This window comes from Chanos chanos, chromosome 4, assembly GCF_902362185.1.
Source record: "Chanos chanos chromosome 4, fChaCha1.1, whole genome shotgun sequence".
In the NCBI taxonomy this organism is placed as follows: Eukaryota; Metazoa; Chordata; class Actinopteri; order Gonorynchiformes; family Chanidae; genus Chanos; species Chanos chanos.
Window position 1 is genome coordinate 49,311,036 of NC_044498.1, and position 22,981 is coordinate 49,334,016.

Sequence of the window (22,981 nt, forward strand, 5' to 3'; positions counted from 1 at the left end):
TGCGTGTGTGTGTGAAATTGTAAAATTGTATAGGACAGTAAAGAAAAACTCAGACCAAATCTCAAACTGTAATATACAGTTTCTCAAAGAGTGAACACGAACCACGCTCTCTCCTGGACTGGAACCTTCCATATCTCGTGTCCCGAAGTTTCAGTCTGCGTAAGAGCTCCTTGATCGAAGAGTAGCCAATCAGAGAACGGGTCCAGCCGTTCACTTAACACCTGTCCCATCAATACGCACGCACGTAGATACATATACAGACACACACACCTGCATGGCCATCTGTCTGCTGATATGAGTAAGAATCATGTGCATGCTGGCAGTATTGTCTCAGAGCATTGCCATGACTGCATTCCAGATGTTGCTTTCATTTTCACAGTGTGACGTTACCTTCCAGAATTAGGATGTCTCTACTCAATTATTTCCTAAAACTCACTGTGGATTCACTGACACTTTTTACTTTCTCTGCCACGAGATGAGACAAGCCTGAGACAGCAGTGAGAGTGTACTCCCTCTGAAATAGAAAAAAAAAAATGTCGTGCAAAGGTAGATAGTCACAGCAGAGAACAAAAAAAGGGAGAGAGAGAGAGAGAAAAGTAGGTCAGAAAGGTGCTTGGGGATAAAAAGGTGTTGATCTGTTTGTGTGTGTGTGTGTGTGTGTGTGTGTGTGTGTGTGGTGTGTGTGTGTGTGTGTGTGTGTGTGTGTGTGTGTGTGTATGTGTCCTTTTCATTCCCTTTAGTGGTACCCAGTTTGTAGTACCCAGTACTGTCACTGAATGTGTGTTGTGATCACTCACTTCTGTGTCTTCACTCGTCTGAAGTCTACAGATAAATACACAGGAGAGAGAGGAAAATAGGAAAAAAATTTCCTGTGTTGTATTCACTCCTTTTAAACCAATATCTCCTCTGAGTCTTCAAACACACAGAAAATGAGTTTGTGTGTCGCGGTCTGTTCCCTTTGCTCCTGCTGCTGGCGATTATTTTTAGCAATGTTTTCACAACCCTCCAAACACATGAATATTGGAATGTGTGGAGTGGGAAGGACAGATAAATGGGCTCTTAATAAAAAAAAAGAAAAAAAAAACTATTGTTAAATGTGGCACAAGGTCTGACACAGTCAAAGCTATCACAGACATGTGGCGACACTTTTTTTATTATTATTATTTGCAAAATAGGTCATATGTAAATGAGCACAGGCAGATGTTTGACAGACAGAGGGGGGGGGGAGATGGAGAGGGAGGGGGGGGGGGATCAGCAGGGGAAGAAAGGGTTCATCTCAATGAAACCAAATGGAACTGCAGCCAAAAAAAGAAAAGAGACAAAACACACAGTCGGTCTCCTCAGCCGGTGCTATAGGTAATGAGATAAGAGTTAGTCAAATTTCACTCCTCTTACAGTTAATAAAAAAAAAAGACATTCGGTGGACGACTGAACAGGAATTCCGTTTCATACAGAGACATTATAGGCAGAGAGATGTTGGGTGCTCTTTTTTTGTGTTACGGGTTGTTTTGACTGCTCATCTCCTGTGCAAAACTGTGTGTTTATTTTTAGTTATGTTTTGATTGCCTTTAGTGTTGATATTATGTTCACATTAGTTTAATTATATGCTGGACCATTTTCATAATCGGGTCCTTGTAGGACAGAAAGAGAAGAAAAGAGACAGTCAGTATTTGAAGACATACAAAGAAAAGAATTACAGAGAACCCAGAGGACAGGAGCCAGCAGAGAGAGGCATGAATTCAAACAATGTTGTCCCTTTGGACATCTCTGCTCCAGAGACAGGCATGTATATAGAGATCTGTGATAAATTCTCATTCTTTTCGGGCTCTCTGTGTTTGAAGGGCACACATAGGCAGTGTATACGCATGAACATGTTCGCTACCTTTTTGTGTGTGTGTGTGTGTGTGTGTGTGTGTGTGTGTGTGTGTGCGTGCGTGTGCGTGTGTGTGAGCGTGAGTGTGAGTGTGAGAGTGTGTGTTTATGCAAAGAAGCAGAAGAACACAAACTCTGTCACATACAAAACATGTACGTTCACCCTCTCTCTCTCTCTCTCTCTATCTCTCTGTCTCCCTCATACATGCACATGCACACATGCATGTGCACACACACAGACACACAGACACACACACACACATTTGAGCACACACAGTATTACACTCAACACGAGCTGAACGAGGAGCGTCGTTGTGCTTTGCATATCTAAGCTAGTCTACTCGCTTTAGTTTTCTGTCAGGTAAGGAACAGGCTGTTTACTTCTCTCAGAGCTAAGGAACACACAAAGTAAAGAATCGTTTTATCATCACCTTGTCTGTTCTCCACACCTTTTGATAAGGGGAATCAGAACTCTCTCTCTCTCTCTCTCTCTCTCTCTCTCTCTCTGTCTCTCTCTCTCTCTCTCTCTCTCTCTCCCCACTGCCCCTCAGCCTGGCCTCAATCAGGTCAGCCAGCAGCTTGAGGGAACAGAACTAGGCCATGAAATTTTGACTTATTCATTCCTGTAGCTTTTTTTTTTCTTTTTTATGTGAGGGAGGGAGGTGACGTATATATCATGTTGTCTTAACCCCTATGGTGAGCACACGCATTCAGACGCGTTCACCATTCCGACAGACAATCAGAACAGGACATGTGGGGTCAACAGTTCAACTGCCTTTCTCTTTGGAGGACCAGATTTTGAGTTTCGGACAGTCTAAAGAATAGTAGATGATTAGAGACCATGTTAGAAAGCAGTAAATCTGTGAGTACTTACAGAAAGCGCTTAGCAGAAGAAATGTGAAGAGATAGAAAATGATAATTCTGCAAATATGCAAAGTTGTTTGTGAAGAGGAGGTGCTAATTGAAAAGGCTTTCATTAAGAGAGAATGTCAAGACAGTTTGGGTTGAAAAATTGTCTAGAGGACTCTTCGGGCAGGTTTGGAGATATTAATAGTTGAGAAAAGACATTGGTTAAGCATCTTCATCTGACATGCGGAGAGCAACGTTCGGAAAACAGCTGCAGGACTGTTTTAGCTTGTTTAGACAACGTTTCTGACTGATTTAGAGAAAGTGCCCGTTTAGCAAATACATCTGTCTGGCTTGGCAAAAGGAACTTCTTTCAGACAGAGAGAACCTCCGGTCGGTTAAGTAGAGGATGTGCCGCAGCAGACGCAGGGGGACAAAGCAAGGAGGAGCAGAGCCGAGTCGACGGGCTGCCAATAATGATACATTTTTCATCATAAGCAACAAGAATCAGTGAGACTGCTGCCCTGAGGGGACAAAACGGAGAGGAAAAAACGACCACGGCTTCACTTTGCCTGTCAGACAAGCAGCGAAGGCACAAAACCACTGCCAGGCAGAAAGGAAAGGGGGGAGTGTGTGTGTGTGAGAGAGAGAGAGAGAGGGAGAGAGAGAGGGGAGAGAGAGAGGGAGAGAGAGTGAGAGAGACAGACAGTTTGTCTCTCTCAGTTTATCTGTCTGAAAACCTTGTTAACTCCCATTGGAAGTTGAAAAGATTTCAGATTAAGACTCTTGGTATAAACTCCACCTGACTCTCTGGCTGACGCATCTCTATTCTTGTCGTGTTGCTTTTCTCTCTCTCTCTCTCTCTCTCTCTCTCTTTTTCACTCTCTCTCTTGTGTCCTTATTTGACATTTCAATTAGAAGACAAGAGTGAGAGGGCAGAGGGAAAGGACAGGTGAGGGGGGAACGCTGCAGTGTAGAGCATTGTGAAACTCTAAAGGGGGCAATATAAAAAAAAAAACTATTACTACATCAAAGTAATATCATCTCTACTATATCATTTCTAGGGTATAGGAACGCTTCCATTCAAACCTTATTCCTAACAGAGTGGAGACGCGCAAACTCTGTGTCGATAAAGAAACCACGGCCCAGTTCACAAATCTAAGTCCTTGACAGTTCACTGAAAGCAGCTACACACTACAGTTTCTCTCATTCAGTGACCTCAGCTAACTAATCTTTAAGCGTAAAGCTGGTTCTTTGTGTATATTGCTGAGGGAGTGAGAGAGAGAGGTTGTGTGGCAGAACAGGCTGCTTTGTTCATGCTCTGTTAGTTCTGTTCTCCCGTCATTACTTACATTGTCTCTTCTCACACTGCCTTATCATCCCTGCTCCTTTTACACTGTCAAAAAACAACATTTCCTTCTTAAAAGGCAAAAAAAAAAAAGTTTTCTAAAGGAATAGATATCTGGCTGGTTAAAAAAAAAAAAAAGTATTCTCTGTCGTGGATCAGCTGAAACAAACTGAAAGTGATTCTTAAACATCTCAGACCAAAGCTAGCCTACATTCTGACAACGCTGCAACAATCCAATGAACTGAGCGGCAAAAACAAGAGGGGGTGAAAAAAACAACAACAGCAACAACAACAAAATCAACATCAACGACAAAAAAAAACTTTTGAATTACCATTTTGCACTGAACGCTTCTTCAATTCGGCATCTCTGTTTAAAATGTTATGTGAAAGCCGTCGATACGGAGTGCAGTGGGACTTCATCTCTGTTGTGATACCTCACATCTCAATCTCTAACAATTACATCTTCTTTCCTGTCAGTTCTGTGCTTTTTATTCATGCAACAGAGTTGTTTTGTCTCTACTTCTGGGCTTTCCAATTCGTTCCTTCATTCATTCATTCATTCATTCATTCACTCATTCATTCATTCATTCATTCATTCATTCATTCATTCATTCATTCATTCACTCATTCATTCACTCATTCATTCATTCATTAAGCACCTACTTAAGAATTAGTGCCTGTACCACCAAATGTGTGTCCAGTAACTGACTATGTGCTCTGTGTTTCCACTAACTGACTGAGTCCTCTGTGTGTCCAATAACTGACTGTGTCCTCTGTGTTTCCACTAACTGACTGAGTCCTCTGTGTGTCCAATAACTGACTGTGTCCTCTGTGTTTCCACTAACTGACTGAGTCCTCTGTGTGTCCAATAACTGACTGTGTCCTCTGTGTTTCCACTAACTGACTGTGTCCTCTGTGTGTCCACTAACTGACTGTGTTCTCCGTGTGTCCACTAGCCGACTGCGTTCCCTGTGTGTCCGCTAACTGACTGTGTTCTCCGTGTTTCCATTAACTGACTGTGGTGTCTTTGTAGTGGCTATGAGGCTCTGGCCTTATAGTGAGAGTTAGGCCAGTGAACTGGACGAATTTTGGCTCATCTGTGCAGTCGTTTTACTTAAGGCTGACCTCTTTAGAGTGTTCCGTCCTGCCACACTCTCGCAGAACTGGGAGAACGCCAGGGCTGGCCTGTGTTCTGAGAGATAGCGGCACAGTAATCCACAGTCCATTCTCTAGAGACAAGAGGGTCGAATAATCCGTCCACATGATGAGTGTGTGTGTGTGTGTGTGTGTGTCTGTGTGTGTGTCTGTGTGTGTGTGTGTTTATGTGTGTTCAGTAATGGCTGAACATCTATCAGGTTCTCGGCGGCTTATTGTTAGGCAGAAAACACTCTCAAGTTCATGCAGTGTAATTTGCTCATGTTCATCTAAAACTATATTCCTTTCAGAACATCAGAGGTGAAACATAGAGAAGCGATGTTTGCTGGTAAAAGAGTTCTGTTCCCTCCACCATTAAGTTTAACGACTGGCTTATGAGCTTTCACCTCATTTTCCTGGTGGACACAGCCATAAAACATGTGATTGAACCAATCTGAAGTTTTCAACTGTTCTTTAAGGGCTCAGACAACAATGTGTTTGGAGAAAAATGTCCAGTGTTTCGGGTTGCCAGGACTGAACTGCCATGAGCTGTAAACAGATGTGTTTAAAATGAAAAGGTTCATATTGTGAGATATTCTTTTTGTACTTTTGCACTTTATGTACGTTTTTAACTGTCAGCATTTTCAATAACAAACACGTTTTCTGCTTCGCTACCTAAAAAAGATGTCAACGCTCAACTCCCAGTAAATAATAAGGAGAAGATGTTATTGTTTGTGTTGTATTTATTTTTATCTTTTTTTTTTAAAGAAAGCTCTTAAAGACCTCTGCTACCGAAATCTGCCGCGGTAACTCCAGCGGCCTTAGCACAGGCCGGCCGCGCATGTGGATTAACTGACCGTGACCGTGTGTTTGCAGGACAGTTCAGAGACTGAGGTGGACAGGAACAAGTGCTGCACGCTTTGCAACATGTTCTTCACATCCGCCATCGTGGCTCAGTCCCACTACCAGGGAAAGACACACGCCAAGAGGGTCCGCCTGGTCCTGGGTCAACCTCCGAGCATACCCGCCACAGCAGGTACGCTGCACCCGGAACAAACAGAACTGTTTACACCCCTCAGACAAGACGTCTCCGTGCCGACGCATTACGCGTATTCAGCCATTCAGCCATGTATAATGTCGTGTTACTCGTAAAAACACATATAAGTCTATAGGATTAGAATCATTCTGTAGGTTAAAATGTGCTGTCTTTGTAGTAAGACTTTGGATAACACTGTATTTGATGTGGTCATTGTGACATCATCTGTCATAATTTGACATAACTCAGCAGTAACTATGTATCTTAATAATGATAGATATTACATAGTTCATACTGTAAGAATCTTGGACAGCCCCATGTCATAGCCTTGTTTTAACTGGGTCACATTGCCATGTTCAGTGACAAATCAAACTGATATTTATCTGAACCAATGTCTATTCATCACCTACAAACGGCTTAGATATGCTGAGGGATTGATTTTCTGTCATGACTAGTAGGCGGTAGTTATAATGTGTGACCAGAGTCACACACGTGACCAGAGTTATGTCAACCCAATGACAGCGTCATGAGGACCATGCCAGCCAAAGCTGTTCTTGGACCTTTTACATGCTGTCCTTATGACAGCATTGTCTCTATATATGAGTGTAAAAATAATGGAATATAACTCAAAAGATTATCAGACAATACCTGGACTATATTGTGCTAAAAGAGAGTGTTCAGAGAGAGTGTGTGTGTGTGTGTGTGTGTGTGTGTGTGTGTGTGTGTGAGTGTGTGTGTGTGTGTAATGTAAAAATAGACCCTACGAAGCATTGCGTGGAGCTGGCCCCGGTCTGCTGAGGGGAGTAACTATACAACATGGACAGGGTGACGGATGAAATACTGTTCACTATGGGATTAGGTGTTCAGGGGTTGTGCTGAGTGAGTCATGCACTGGGGCTCAAGGCTGTGTGAGCGGCGTGGGGGGGGGATGGGGGGGGGGATTGGTTTACACACTGACTGGACAGTCACTTTGGCAAACACAGCTTCACCCGACATCCCCCCCTGTGCCCCAGTCTGCCCAATATGTCTCAGTCAGTAGAAATAGAGCAGCTCCACTCAGCTTACCTTACATTCTGCAGAACCGGCGGAGCAGGCTGCCATTCAAATCTTCATTCTAACTTTTCTTTGGAAAGCCTTTATAAACCCTAGTATTTGCCTTTCATAGAGGTTTATTTGACATGATATAACGGCTATGGTGTCCTAGACGGTAACAAAACTGACATTGAAAAATAACTTGATTTATGATTAGACGGTATAACACTGAGCACATGTGGCACACAATCTGTAATCAGAGCCAATCAGGTTTTTTTGTTTGTTTGTTTTTTTGACGAAGGGAAGTATAGCACAGTCATAGATATTTTAGAGCTTGGTGTTATTACTTTATTTGGGTAGAGAATGTATGTTCTATGTAGACGATAGGCCCATGGTGGATTGGTGTATGTGTATATATTTTTATATATATATATATATATATATATATATATATATATATGTATGTATGTATGTATGTATACACACACATACGTATTTGACCTCTGACCCTTGTGTGTGAACGTGAGTGTGTGGGTGGGTAGAGGGCAGGGCAAGGCCGTGTCAAGCGCAGAGCCTGGATCTGTAAGTTACTGGAGCTGAATGGGAGAACCATCGATCTAACGGGTGTGGGTTACGGAGATCGTCAATATCTCACTCGATTCAACATCTCACTTCACACGGGAAATACAGCAAATACAGCAACGACGAAAATCAGCCTGAATGGGAAAGCAAACTGCAGGCATGGAATCTGCTTGTTTTTGTGTTGTGTTGTTTTGTTTTGTTTTGTTTTGTTTGTTGTTGTTGGTAAAGTCGTTGTGAAAGAGAATGGAAGTCATGTAGAAAACGCCTGGAGTGTTTCAAAAGATGTTCAGCGCTGGAATGTAGGTTAAGGTCACTGCCATGTATGGAGAGTTCCAACAAACACACACTTGACATATATGCTGCAGATGATGAAAAGGCTGAACGGCTCACGTTCTCTGTGAAATGCTGCCTAACAGCCGTAACATTAAAAAAAAAACAAAAAAACAAAAAAAAAACGTTTTGTACATCTCTTCTCTTCTGTAGGATGAATTTGTAATCTGAAGACAAGCTACAGTCACTTACAATGTCCTGATTTTCACAGCACGTCAATATCTCATTTACATATTCATTCAAGTCAAATAAACTCTACTCTTCCATTTACTGCATTTACAGTTCGTGGTGCTTTTGGTAAGTTAATGATGCATTTATAACCATATGCCCTTCAGCAAGTTCTTGTGTTTGTTTATTTATTTATATATCTATTTATTTTGCAGTTTGTTTTTTGGCCATGAGTGTTACCTTGACTTTACAGAACAGTGACTTCGGTGACCACAAAGCATTAAGAAATTAGTTGTTGTGCTTGTTTTGAATCCTCAAGGTTAAACTGACAATACTACATAGTGGTGACATTAGAGACACCCACAGGGCATGAAAAGAAAAAAAAATTGGATTTGACAAAGTGAGAAAGGATTGATTCTAGACAGACGCTTTCAATCACCTTGGGCCTTGTCATTGGATGTTTGCCAGCAAAATCAAGCGCAGAGAGCCAGTGTGCGTGTGTGAGTGAGAGTAAAGTCCAACTTTAGCAACAATTTGCCGGTAACATTAAGCCGTTCCTTTTTGTTTCATTCTAGAGGGGAAGTTTTTTTTTTTTTGTTTTTTTTTAAACATTCTTAATAGACTCTCTGTTTTATGGTAGCACTCCATTTCAAAAGGAATACATCTGTGTCGTCTTCTCGTGTGTTAGAGGACTCCTTGGGAAGTTGCGTCTCTATCTTTAGTCAGTCAATGACGCTCTTGAATTTCATTTCCTGACGCGAGGGTAAGATGTAATGCGAGCCAACGAGTGTTTCATAGAGGACTCTTGTTCAAGCAGGTATGCATTTACACGCTCTGCCAACATCTGTCTGACTGTCAGGTTCTCAAAGCCTGCTAAAGCCGCCAATTTACCGAAGGCATCGCAACACGACCGAAGATAGTCTCGGAAACAAACGCGCTGTAGTTAAGTGTTGTTGAACTGACGTGAACAGTACTTTCCGGTTACAAAACACATTTACTTGTCGCATAACGGAACCAGAAACTATCAGGTAAAAATCAAATGAATTTATCCAGTTCTGTTTTTACTATTTTGATCATTACTAATGATAACAAGAGTTTCTGGTTCTTTATGTGTCTTCCACAAGACACTGCCAGCTAGTTTAGCATTGTGTCATTCTAACAGTGCTCTTTTTGGTAGCGTTTTTGTTTTTTTCCTTAAATTTGGTCGAAAAACGGAAGGGCGGGGGTTTCAAAAGAGATTAACGTCAAAAGCAAGCTTCATGAAAATTCAAAGTGGTGTGTACTCTAGAGAATTCCCTTAGACGTGCATTACTGGTGACAGCTCAGGCGTGGTGTGATGGAGATGCCCTTGAGGTGTAGTTACCTGCCCACCATCTCTCTCTCTCTCTTTCCCTTTCTCTCTCTCTCTCTCTTTAGCTTCCTCTGACACTTTCTCAATCACTCTATCTCTCTCAGACTCTTCATGCTCATGTCACTGCAGGGGGATTGTCCGTTGCTCTGCCCTGAATTCCTCTCGGTAAAACCACTTACTTACACCTCGCTGCACAGGTGTTTGTGTAGAAGGGGAAAAGAAACAGAGAGAGAGAGAGAGAGATAGTAAAAAATATTTCACTCACACAATGTAGCCCCATTCACAGGAACAGAGGAGATTCTATCTCTTAATGTCTCTCTCTCTTTCTCTCTCTCTCTCTTTCTCTCTCTCTCTCTCGCTGTCTCTCTGCCCCCCCCCACCTCTCTCTCTCTCCCTCTCCCTCATTTTCTGTCTTTCTGTCCATCTTTCACCTGTTGCCTACTCACTTGTTTTCATTTTTTAAGAAAGGATTGCTCCTCGACGAAAGCTCCACACAGTGTAGTTTGAATCATCTGGCTCCTAACATCAGGGTGTGGGTGGTGAGAAGAGCATAGGCAACAGTAGTTACTGTAACTATGTGTGTTTTGGCTTCCTGTTATTTCTCTATGACTAAGTAATCAACAGAAATGCATTTGTCTAAAACAATCTTGTCAACAAAGAGACCAATAACTGAGACTGCGTTTTTTTTTTTACCTCTTTAAGGGAGCATTACAAAAAGAGCTTCTGCCATTGTGTTTGTCATTTACAGCAGTAAATAAATAATGAGAGTTAAAATCAAATCACTTTTGTTAAATATGCTAGCATTTCCATTTTGTCTACAATGGTTTAGCTAATCTATCCTATTTTAATTACACACAACAGACATACTCACAGACACCTGCTCTCTCTCTCTCTCTCTCACACACACACACACATGCGCGCGCGCGCACACACACACAGAGAGTGTACTTAGCCTATGACATTAAGCCCCAACTGTGCGATAGGCCTTTGGGCTACTCAAGGCTGGTAACCATGGCAACAAGTCTGCAATGTCATGAAAGGTAGGTCACCTGGAAGATCTCTACTCTTTCAGTGTTTTGTTTTTTTTTTCTTTTGTTTTGTTTTTTTGTTTGTTTGTTTTTTAACCTCCACAAAGTGTAAGAGCATCCCTTTCCTGAGAGACCGGGAGGGGGGCGTCGCTGGAGGACTGTTGGCCTGATGCTGAACCACACTGCAGTTCAATAGATCACTTTCAGCACCTATTTTCAACCTGGAAGCATTTGCAAGAGGAGCAGTACTGTCTGAGTGTTCTCCTCAGAACACACATTAAACTTAATGTATCTATGATTTTAAATGGCCTCAAGAAAGCTATTAGTATTGATAGATGTTTATGGGCAATGAAATGACTGCTGTATTTATTTTTTCAGTGAGTGATTTTTTTAATAGACTGTCTCTCTCTCTCTCTCTCTCTCTCTCTCTCTCTCTCTCTCTCTCTCGCTCCTGCTCTCCTTTTCTGCTCCACCACACAGATTCTGCTCCTACCACTCCACAGCCCACAGCTCCCCATCCACCTCCTCAACCTTCATGGCCCACTGTGGCCAACAGCGGGGAGGCGGGGAAGTACTGCTGTCTGTGCGGGGCCTGGTTTAACAACCCTCTCATGGCTCAGCAGCACTACGAGGGCAAGAAGCACAAGAGGAACGCGGCACGCGCCAGGCTACTGGAGCAGCTGGCGGGCAGTTTGGACGCCACGGAGACCACAGGTCAGAACGGCGGCTGGGTCAGGGCATCTGGGGAGAGAGAGAGAGAGAGAGAGAGAGAGAGAGGGGAGGTCTTAGAAAATGTTTTCACGGCCGTTTTGACCCCAGCTCCAAAGTCACAGCTCGGAGGACAGATCGAATAAAAACAAGGAGGGGGAAGTGAGTCCGGAAGTTTGGATAAATATGTTAGTGAGACGGAGCATGAGGTAAAGGTCGGATGATATGGCTAGGTACTGCACAACAATTGTCTAAAGATCGACCACAACTGATTAAAACGTTCGCTTAATGTTGTTATTTTTGTATTGCCTGAGGAACTGGTTACTTTAACCCGGTGCTAACTCAGCAAACGCACTTGGCTAACACGCCACCTAAATAAGCACACTCACTGAATACCTGGAGAGAGAGTCATTCTTTTCTAAAAACAGCTTTAAATTTGCTTCAAGAGCCTCCACTGAGCAATCACATCCAATACTCTATAGTCCTTCTGCTACCCCAGAGCTCGTAACATCTTCCTCGGTATTTTCGTTCCGATGCTTACAGGGTCAAATCTCTTCAAGAGGTCCATTCCGTCCACATATCGTTTCAGAATGATGTAATTTCTTCTTAAAAAACAAAACAACAACAACAACAAAAAAAACCAGACATACGTTGCCAGATGAAGGTGTCAGGGCAAGTATTGCCAACTCTTAAGCCAGTTTTACTGAAGCGTGACTCACGTCACCTCCTAGCTCAGGGCTCTAAGCAGTGTCATGTTGAATGAAGTCGTCGTTGTCACAGTTAATGACCTAGATGTGTAAGTCCTAGATGAGTAACTTGACTTTCCTGAGGAAAAGATTAGCTTTTCAACAAATCCTCCCACCACCAACCCCCACCCCACCCCCCAAACCCCCATCTTCAGGATTCATGGGAGAAAGTATTTTGACCCCCCCCCCCCCCCAAAAAAAAGAAAGTCTCAAGCTCAGAAATAACCCAAGTTCAATTTAGGTCCGTTTCGGTGTAAATGTCTGGTCCAAGGGAAAGCGTTCCAGTAATTTGCCCTTTGAGGAGGACAGCTGGTGTCTGAAGGATTGGGAGGTTCAAAGCACACACTGAAAGTGCTGGATGGGCTATTTTGTAATGGCTTTTTTTTTTTTTTTTGGAGGGTAAGACCAGAGGAAACTCTTTGTGCACCAGGGGAAAGTCCTCAAATAAAGAGAGGAGAGAGAGAGAGCGGGAAATGTCAGGGCAGCCAACGGGAGCGACTCGCTTATCCTCAGGTGCGTTCGCGAAAACAAAATGAGCCGGCCTCATTTCCAAGCAAACGTGTCATTATTAGTCGGTCGAGTGCCAAGTTTCTCACATGTAACCAGAGCTGGCACACGGTTATGTAGGCCAGCTCTCAGCACTAGTCTGTTCACAGGCAGCCCATGGGGAACCTCCTGAGGTATGCCACAATCCTCGGTATCAGTAAGGACGAAAAACAAACAAAGTCACTTCAGTGAGGAGCGAACCAAGATCTTAACATTTTATTTGTCCGCGAGAAAATCTGTTAGAAAAGCTTTTCAGAAGTCAAGCTTTTAAAATTGAGGAGACACACTTAAGTAGTTGCAGGGGGGATAAACTGATATATGAAATTCGATTTACTGAGCCAAAACTTTTCTGGAAGAAGACTTACATTCATAATGCATGCGAAGAGGAAATATTTTGTGCCCGTTTGAAGATCAGACGCTGTGACACGGGAAGGCTGGAAATTTAATTTCACCTTTTCACAGTGCATCTTCCGCTCATCGGATATGACAAAAATATTGCATCTCTAGGAAGGCATTACTTCGTTGTTGATATCTGTGTTGTCAGGCTATAGGCAGAGAGTAAACATTTTGAGGCCCTCGTGAAGAGTACGCCTCCGAGAATGCCACTCATCATTTGTGAACGTCGCTAAAAATATTTTGTTGTTGATTTCGGCGCTTTCCATACAAGCAGTCAGCGAGTTTCACCTCCAAAAGCGGCTGTAAGCACACAGCCAGTGTCTGGATACGAAGCACTGCAAAATTCTCTTCAGCATTTTAGTGTGTTTGTCCCCTGAAACATCTCCATTTTCTCGTATTCTTAAAGCTCCTGGGCACCTCCTCCCTCCCTCCCTCCCTCCCTCCCTCAGCCTGGTGTTTCTAGAACCTTCTCACCCCCACATCCAACACAACCCCTCCCCGTGTGCTCTGTAAAAGAAGTTCGGTGCCTGAGAAGCCTCGTGGTTGCCTCTTCCTCAGGGGAGCGTAAGGAGCTCCGTAGGCACGCCACTCCTCATTCATCATTCTCACCCCCACACACCCCCGAGAGAGTGCGTGAGAGAGAGAGAGAGAGAGAGCAGGAAGGACAGTATGTGGATGCAGCCGTTCATTAGCCATCCTCTGGCTTATCAGACAGATACCTGGGCTCTTGGGTTGTGACCTCTCACTGGTTGAGCCCCTCACTGCGCTGACTGCTGGGAGAGAGCACAGCGTGAAAGATTGGGTGTTTGCCGGAGAACCACTTCAGCATAATTGCCTCCCATCTGAGGTTTTATTGAGAGAATGGGGACACATTGGACTATATACCAATTTTGCCTTTGAACTAAAAACACAGACACACACACACACATACACATACACACACTTGCACATACGCACACACACACACACAAACGTGTATGGGGGGGGTGAAATTCTACTCTTTATTTATAAGTGTGTGTGTGTGTGTGTGTGAGAAAGGTAAACCATTCTCCCTAAAACTTAAACACCTGTCCTTTCTCTCATAGAGCCTGTTGATGTTTGGAGGAAGGTCGGAAAAATTCAAAGTGTAGCGTTTTGCTTTGTTTAAAATTGCAGGAGAAGTTGTCTTGCTACAGGAGATGTGTAAAATGCCTGGGACATGCACTTTTAGTTACTGATGCTCTTAGATCATTTGGAATGGTCTCCTGGGGGCAAACAGACAGGAAAGCACTTTCCACTGCTGTACTGATTCACTGACAACCAGAGAGGAATCTATTGAACTGGAACACAGATCTGTGTCTGCAGGAGATTGTTTTGTTTCTGAGCCAAAAATACATCAGAGCAATTTCCATGGAGGATACAACTGGTGTGACATCACTTTTCGTTCAGACCAAATTTAGACAATTTGTTATTAACATAATTTGTCTGGGTGATTTATGGTCAGTGTCAGATTAATCATGTCGTGTTAGAGGCAATATTCTTTCAGGTGGTCCAACCTGCTTTTTGTATTTCATATATTTTCCATGGCCAGGGATCAGAAGCCAGACTCCTCACAGACAAACCTCATTTTAGCTTTATCAAGCCCCTATTGAGCCTCAGAATAGCAGCGGAGGCATCAGGTGTGTTAGTCTCCAAGACTGAACTCTCTGTGTCTGTCTGGGAAAATTAGCCTGCCTAGTTCCAACCTTATTACAGACCTCCACCACCTGCCTCCATCACAAATGGTCAGACTAACACATTACTGTTGGCAGAGTGAAACAGCTAGCATCCCCCCACGCCACACGTTACATATTTATCCTGACGTTCTTTATTACAAAGAAAATGTGTACTGGACTTTTGCACGGGCAATTAGAAATGAAGAGAGGCATACACACTTTCAAGCCAAGCTCTGAATCCACTGGACTGATCACCCAGTGCACAGCGCTACATTGAATTTATTTGTGTATTTTGACGTTGCGCCATTTGGACAGACTCGATAAATGAAAACTGGAGATGATTCTTTCCCCATTTTCAATTTATTAAATATTGATTTTTGATACTCAGCAAACATTAACGGTACCGTCCTAGCTTTTAAAAACCTGAACTGTGGCTGAGTGTTGGTGGAGTTTGTTTATTTGCTTTTGTGTTCTAGCTCTGTGGGGCTAAGTTGCGATCATTAAACTTCAACTTTGGCGTTTTTGTACTTTTTCCAACTTCAGTCTGTACACTTTGCACATTTTTGGTTTCACTTAATGAGCCATTCTTATGTAAGCTTCTAATTACTGCAATTAATCTGTTTTTCTCAAGAAGTTCTTTTTCTGTTTACCAGGAAAGATAATGCTGAGGAAAGTAAGCAACATTAACATGCCTAGAGTAAACAATCAATCTTTTCCACATCCTGTAGATCGAGGTCTGTTCCACTGAATTAGATGAACGATTTGGAGAAATTCCCAGTGGGCTGTGAGTGTTGAGTGGCAATTAGCCCTGGAAAGTGAGAGAACCTGATTTATGGACCGCTCTTTAAAAAAACCATAGAATGACCTCTGTTCCCGGGTTCTAATGCTCTGGCAACTTCCCGGGTTCTAACGCTCTGGCAACCAGTTCTCTGAACGCATTCATCTCTTCTTGACTGCCATCGGATTCCATGTGGACTCCCGGCATAGGCCATCTGCGGCTGCACCCCTCTCTCTCTTTCTCTCTCTCTCTGTGACTTTTTCTGGCATTGCCCCGTGTTTAATTAACAAGGATTATCAGCCACCGCGGTGTCGTGCCAGACTAGTTTATTAGCGGCGCGCTGTGCGGTTGTCAGGAGTTCGTAATGTCGGAAACATCTATCAAACGGAGCTTATTAAGAGAAACAAATACTCAGCACGGCTATTACTGAGAGGTATAAGGACCGCGAAGCAATCGAGTAAAGCAGGGTTTCAGAGGGCTGATTCCAGGCCTCTTCTCTCTTTTATCAGTGATAGGAGTGACAGTTATCCTCATTTTAGAGTACTCATTTCCAGCAAACGGCTAAATCTTAATTAATAGCCTCTTCGCTGCCCACACAGAACAAACGTAATGACAGTTGGGGGGGGCGCTTATGTCAGGCCCTCTGTGTTATCTGTTTTCTGAGAGACTCTCCAAGACCATAACTCCTTTAGCCCAACGTATTAATTGCTCCGCTTGTCATTTCAATGATAGCTCGTCCCCGATAAATATTAATAGTCGTCTATGAATAGATGCGGAGACATGTTTTTTGAGATTCATCATACGCTATTTAGTATCACTCTGTATATTTAGTGTAATGACACCCGAACATGTCAAAATGCAAAACATGCGGATCTCCACTCGCGGCCAGTTAGAAGCAGTCAGAGCATTGATTGATATCAAGTTGATTTATTTTTGGATACTGATATCAGACCCAGTGAAACTTGGGAGTTGAGAGAGGTCAAAAATACTGGAGGGCAATGATTTATGTGTTAAAATACTGTAGGTTCTGTACATGCTATACAACTTAACTAGGCTACATTCAGAAAATCTGCTATTTTTTTTTTCTTTTTTTAGATTAACAGGGGTTTGTGCATGTCTCCTTTCACTAGAACATCATCAGCTTATTGATCTTGTTAACAGAAATGTAATGCGGTGTTGAGGAAACTTGGAATATGTTTTTTGCCACCTCCTGGCCATCTTCGTTTGGCGACGCTGAGCTGGCGGCAGTGGCTTACTAATCATGGTAGTTATGTTAACACAGGTCTATTCTTAGGCTGTGACTGTTCTCACCTCTTAATTATTATATCCCAGAGTGCAAGTTCACCTTTGTTGAAATACATGTCCAAACTGACAACTCCCCTGTAATTAAACTATCAACGCAGTTTTTACCGATATGTTATCTCAGCAGACTAATATTTTACCGTAGACCCATGTTTTCTGTTGTTTCTGTTCTGATCATCAAGCAGTAAATTAATGCTTGTCTGACTAACTGGGTAAAAAAAAAAGCTCTATATTTCTGGCGGTAAGGTCTATGCTGAACAACGCTGCTTTCCTCTGACCTTATAATAACAAATGGTATTGATATCATCACAGTTCTTTCAGAACATGCACCATGCTGGCAAGTAATAAATCTTTTTTAAGCCAATTTGATAGTTAAAAAAAATCATCTATTTCGAGATTCGCTGTTCGACAAAACCACGGCTGTTAAGAGCGTAGTAAATCAAAGCGTCAGGTCATTACGGAAAATGAAAGCTTCCGTGAACACATTTTCTTGCAGAAAAATACAGTTTATTGTGAAAAGTACAAGAAACTAAAACTTTTGATCAAAAAAGTCAGCGTCGACAAAACCAAATGCAAGTGTTCTAATGAGTCCATTTGACAGAGGAGATGAACTTCCATTTGAACATCTTGTCTTGTCACCTCCATTTGTAGGCTACGTTTTCAGCATCGCTAATAGGTGAATGTGCAGTTTTGTTCACTGTTGTCATCTTTTTCAGTCTTAATGATATCTGGAGCTTTAGTACCTTCAGATGCTACAACTTTGCGGTCTTTGAGACAACACATAGGCCCGTTCACTGGCTCTGACACCACTAAAAAGCCAGACTTACATGTTATACGTCATTTTCCTCGCTAAAGAACGCATACAGACAGGCCACAATAAATCAGATTCATTTCGCGCTTTTTTCTATAGTCTCTAAAAAAAACATCACACTTGATTTTTCAATATAGTGTACACAGTCCCCTTGGCAACGGTTTCCATGACCGTCAGAAAGCACAGCCTACTCTGCCATGAGGAATTACTCCTGCTACGGATGTCTGCTAAGAGAAATTATTCTGCAATCCAAACTACACAGCCGCCCCACAAGTGAGGAATGTGAGCTCCCATACTCTCACACTCTCTCTCTCTCTCTCTCTCTCTCTCTCTCTCTCCCCCCTTCCTTCACTCTTCTCCTCCAATCGTCTATTTTTGGGTTGCTCCCGATCTGTACCACCTGCAAACCCTTTAATTAGCACACATCTGTTTCACTCCCTTAGCTATAGAGCTCTGTACAGGCCTGGCTTCGCTACATTTTGCGAAATCCTCCGATAGATGTTCCTAGAATCGAAAGGTCACCATGACGCAAAAAAAAAAAAAAAATTACAACGCAATCCACATGGTTTAGACAAACGGAGGAAACGGCAATTTTCATTAATAAAGAAAATGCAATAGCCTGCTCTTCTAATGACTATTCTAATGTCGCCTAATGACTTGGAAAACTGAAACTGAATTCAACCAAAACGACCGTCACTCTAACTGCGATATAAAGAACGAAGGTGAAAATGAATTTCTCTCATGCTCATAAATTGAAGCAATGTTCGGCACATTAAATAATCTACAGTTTCCATAAATTACAGAGAAATAGATGAAGCGCAGTGGTTTTACGAATCAAGGCAGCACTGTTCTGGGTATCGCTACAGCACAAGAAAGGCGGTTCAGTGTTTTAACATCCATAACATGTCTCTTCATTCCAGTGCTGAGACTTACATTTGTTTGCAAGTTATTATTTGTTGTTATTATTATTATTTTTCTATTATTGTTTTCTGTTCGTTTTGCAGGCCTGCGCAGCAGCTATTCATGCAGCGTGTGCAAAGTCGTCCTGAACTCCATTGAACAGTACCACGCACACCTCCAAGGCTCCAAACACCAAAACAAGTGAGTGAAACCGACGTCCTCCTCCCATTCAGTTTTTTTTTTCCCTCTAAATCCTTGGTGTCCCTCCTTTCAAACACCTGTGAGTTACAGACATCCTCTCCCCTTTAAATCTTTGTAACCTCCCTCCATCCTTTCCTTGAAATCTAAGTGAACTCTGGTTGCCCATCCCCCCATCTCTGTGTTCGACCTGGATAAATGTGGTCTGTCGGTTCACTAAGCCAGACTCACAATCTGTGACCTTGTTATCAAGGGCTTTCCCTCGCCTTGTCTTCTCCCTTGTCTGGTTCTGAAACGAGCTTCGAGAACCTTCTACATCATTTATAGATCTACATCACACCCTATACAGCCCGTTTGACAGTAAGAGTAGCATGTGTGTATTTCTGAGGGGCGAACCTGAAGACTCCTCTCGCAACATGAACCAAAATATTGATGTTTCTCTTAGACAAAGAGCAGAATGGAAACACACGACACGTTTTATTTGATTCGACGCTACGTGAATGTCGCAGTGGTGTGTAAACACAGCCACCTGTGAGTGCTTAGGAATGATTAAAGATGTTCCTTATTGGCTTGTGCCAGGGGGGCTCCCAGGGTGACTCACTGCTGTGTTTGGTAAGGCTGTTGCAGTGTTTGTCTTCATATCTGTAGGTGTGTCAAACAGACAAAGTGAGTTGATATTTTCTGAGGTGAAGAAACAGCAGAGCGCGTTTTTAAACAAAGGCTCAAAAGTTACGTAGGATGAATTTTCTTTTTATATTCTATTTCTCTCGCTCTCTCCCATTGTGTATTGGCTAGCAAAGCTGTGCGTTATTTACAGACTGACTAATGTCGTCATAGAAACAATGCAGTGTTTGGTCTGAACTATGAGAGGAGAATCACCAGACTCCACTGTCACGTTCTCCTCTGTTTCTATTCCCGAGCGCGGGAGACTACGTGACGAACATCGTCTCAAATGTAACGACCGGATTCAGCTCGAGAAGGAGAGGTTTTGTTGTCGTTGTTGCTTTTTTTATAACATTAGCAGTTTAATGAAAAATACTCATATAAACTCTCAGAAAATCTATCGTATGATTATTCGTAAATGAGACCGTTTATTAAATTCTAGAATACAGTCACACAGTGTTCTCTTGGCTAGCTTTGGTTTGGAACCAGAGGCAGCTATGGTGTTGTGGAGAACAAACTGTGAGGGAATCAAGAGAATAATGAAAGGGGGGGGGGGGGGGGGGGGGGGGGGGGGGTTGGGGTTGCAGGGTGGTGTTGGGAAAGAGGAAGGAGGCAATCTCCAACAGCGAGAAGTCCAATAGTACGCACCTCTGACAGGGGTGAGTTTCGGTTTACAAGAAGCTACTCAAAGCCTTACTGCAAGTTGCCCTGTGTGTGTGTGTGTGTGTTTCCCCCCTGTCTCTCTTGCTTGCTAAGCCATAGTGTTCTGTGTTCTTGTTGTACTCGACTGGCCCCATTTCCGAGTCTCCTACGTGAGCAGACTGCATGCGTTGATAACGAGCAGTGCCCCCTAATTGCTCCTCACAATCAAGTAATTGATTAACATGCCAAGAGGAGCAAGAAAAGGGAGTCTTAAAGGAGACTGTCAGCCAAAAGCCAAATCACCAGCACCCTTCAACTCCCTCCACTCATTAATTGTAATTAAAGCTGCATCCTGCAAAGTGAAAAATCATTGAAAGTAAGGGAAAATATTGGCGAAAGCCAGGCGGTTAAGTATCTTGTCTTTCCAGCATAGAAAGCAACACCTCGGAGGAATTCGAACTCGGCCATAGCGGACAGATTAAGTTCACGCAGAGGGGAACTATTTTTCATCGTGTCAGTGGAAACGAAAGAGAGAAAAGAGGGAGAGTCATTTGTTGACAGAGCTTATTCTTCCAACACCTCTGCAGTGTGAGTGCTCTGTGTGATTCCTTTTCAGTAGGAGGGAAAACTCTGATCTGAGCCCAGATACCAGCAGCCATCTGCTACGGCCCACATAAAACAGCCTCCCATCACAATTAACGTTCAGTTGAAGTTTCTCGTTTTTGTTTTGGTTTTTTTTCTGTTCAGTGGCTCAGACACTTTGCCACACTAGCTTGACAGACCACTGCAGTGCAAAGAGAGTATATTATCCCTTTGAAATAAGTTGAAGTTGTAAAATATAGTGAAAAATATTTTGCTCGCTTAGAAATAAAGAGCTGTTACGGTAAACAAATCTCCCTGAGTATGCGATCAGGATCATTGTCATACAGTGTCCAGTACTGAATGTTTCTTTTCCAGCTGAACTGATTTCAGATCAGTAACAGTGATGTGTAGAAAGACATTTTGTATAGAGTATACTGATACTGATAATGTTTTATGTAGTTTATAAATGCATGTGCTGTGTATCGGGGAAAGGGAAGTGTCCAGTTAGGGAGCGTGTAGATTTAATTTTGGACATTCAATTGTACGAACAGTGTTTAAATATAATTTGTTTTTCAGAGTAAGTAACAGAGACCTCACATGAATGCTGGAGTGTGTTTATCTAACGTGACTCCGGAGGACCCCCCCACCCCACCCCACACACACACACACACACACACACACACACACACAATGCTCTCTGGCTTGTGCTCAGTGGAGGGGTAAATTTTGGGGATGGACGGTAATGTCTGGCAGATTGTTTTCATCGTGTAGAGCAGAGCAAACACTCGATTGCATTTCCAGCAGCTAAATTAATGGCCTTCACCTGCAATGTCTGTGTCTCAAGGGGAAGCTCCTGTTTTTGTACGTGGAGCAGACAGTCAAGGCCAAGCTACGGGAAAGAAAAACAGTCTCGTAGATGATGGCCTAATGCAGACCTTTACATTTATACAGTGCAGTTGATTTGCGCTATGCAGAGTGTGTGTGTGTGTGTGCGCGCGCATGTGTCTCATAGCTAATTTGCACTATGCACTGTCTGTGTGTGTGTGTGTATGTGTGAGATTTATAGCTGATTTGCACTATGCAGTGTATGAGTGTGTGTGTGTCTATCTGTCTGTCTGTGTGTATGTATCTGTATGTGTATATGTGTGTGTGTATGTGTAAGTGACGCTGCGTGTGGTTGGAAAAGGCAAACAGTTATTTTAACGTGAAATTGGAAGGTAGGAAGTAATTCTTGCATTCTCGTTACAGTTGGAGTAAAGTACTCATCCATTGTCAGGCAACTTCACAACATGTTATTTAAATTCACAAAGCAATTTAAAAGCCGCAGAAGACGACTTGTCCTTGCCTGCCTCGTAAGGGGGTAGAAGTGGTGCTGTGTTTCTATTTTTACCAGTCTTGTTTAGTTTCATTGTCTCAGACTGAATACAGAGGGCAAAATTCGACGTACAACCCTCAGTGTTTGTCGGTAAGTACCGAATGAGACTGACGTGATGCATTTTTAAGATAAACTTTTCACAACCGTTTGTGGAGATTGCATCTACTCCGCGATATCCCCGTCTGACATCAGCTTACCTCAAAAGCTTTTAAAATTAAGAGTGATGGCAAAAACACTCCTGTGTAAATATGACATTTCTCTCCAAAAAGGTCACATAAAAAATTGAAAGAAGCAGCAGAAGAAGAAGAAGAAGAAGAAGAGGAAGAAAAAAATGAGAGCACATGAGGACATTTTTGTTTTTATACTAGTCTTAAGTTTGACTCCTACTTGCAGAGTTGCTGAGCAACATGCCCGTAGGTGGAGCCTGTGCGTGTTGGGCCAGCAGATGTGACATTGTGAGTAGGAAGGCACCCTGTCGAGATCTAATGAAGTCCATCCAATCAGCACCATGGCTCCGTCATTAGCCCGCACCGAATTTCAAGCACATTTTGTGAAACCATTATCTCAATAGCTTATATCATCTGCGACTTCTCGCGGTATATTAGCCCAGGCAGCGATAAGAACTGAAGAAGTAGAAGAAAAAAAAAAAAGTCTTCTAATGCTCATTATTGACTGAGAGAATTTCTTTTTTTTTTTTTTTTTAATATTAGAGAAGAATCTCTGTTCTCGTTGTTCTGGTGTCTGGCCTTTTGCTTTGCGCCATCAGTGAGAAAATTGGTGGTTAAGGTAGTAGGATGCATAACATTTTTTTTCCCCCCTTTTTGCTGTTAAATAAAACAAGAGGAACATCAAGCCGCGAGGAAGATCGCTAATGTGAGGGAAATTGATTTTTGAAGACTAGGAAGGATAATGA

The 22,981-nt window shown here is 42.7% G+C and overlaps 1 protein-coding gene across 1 annotated transcript in view; it reads left to right on the forward strand.

Moving 5' to 3' along the window:
* LOC115810478 (zinc finger matrin-type protein 4) overlaps positions 1-20,788 on the forward strand; it is a 29,302-nt gene extending 8,514 nt beyond the window's left edge. Inside the window, exons 3-6 of the mRNA XM_030772411.1 lie at positions 6,077-6,236; positions 11,208-11,441; positions 18,713-18,809; positions 20,731-20,788. Of these exons, the coding sequence (XP_030628271.1) occupies positions 6,077-6,236; positions 11,208-11,441; positions 18,713-18,809; positions 20,731-20,788 (549 nt within the window). The remainder of the gene's footprint in view (positions 1-6,076; positions 6,237-11,207; positions 11,442-18,712; positions 18,810-20,730) is intronic.
* The last annotated feature ends 2,193 nt before the right edge of the window (positions 20,789-22,981 follow it).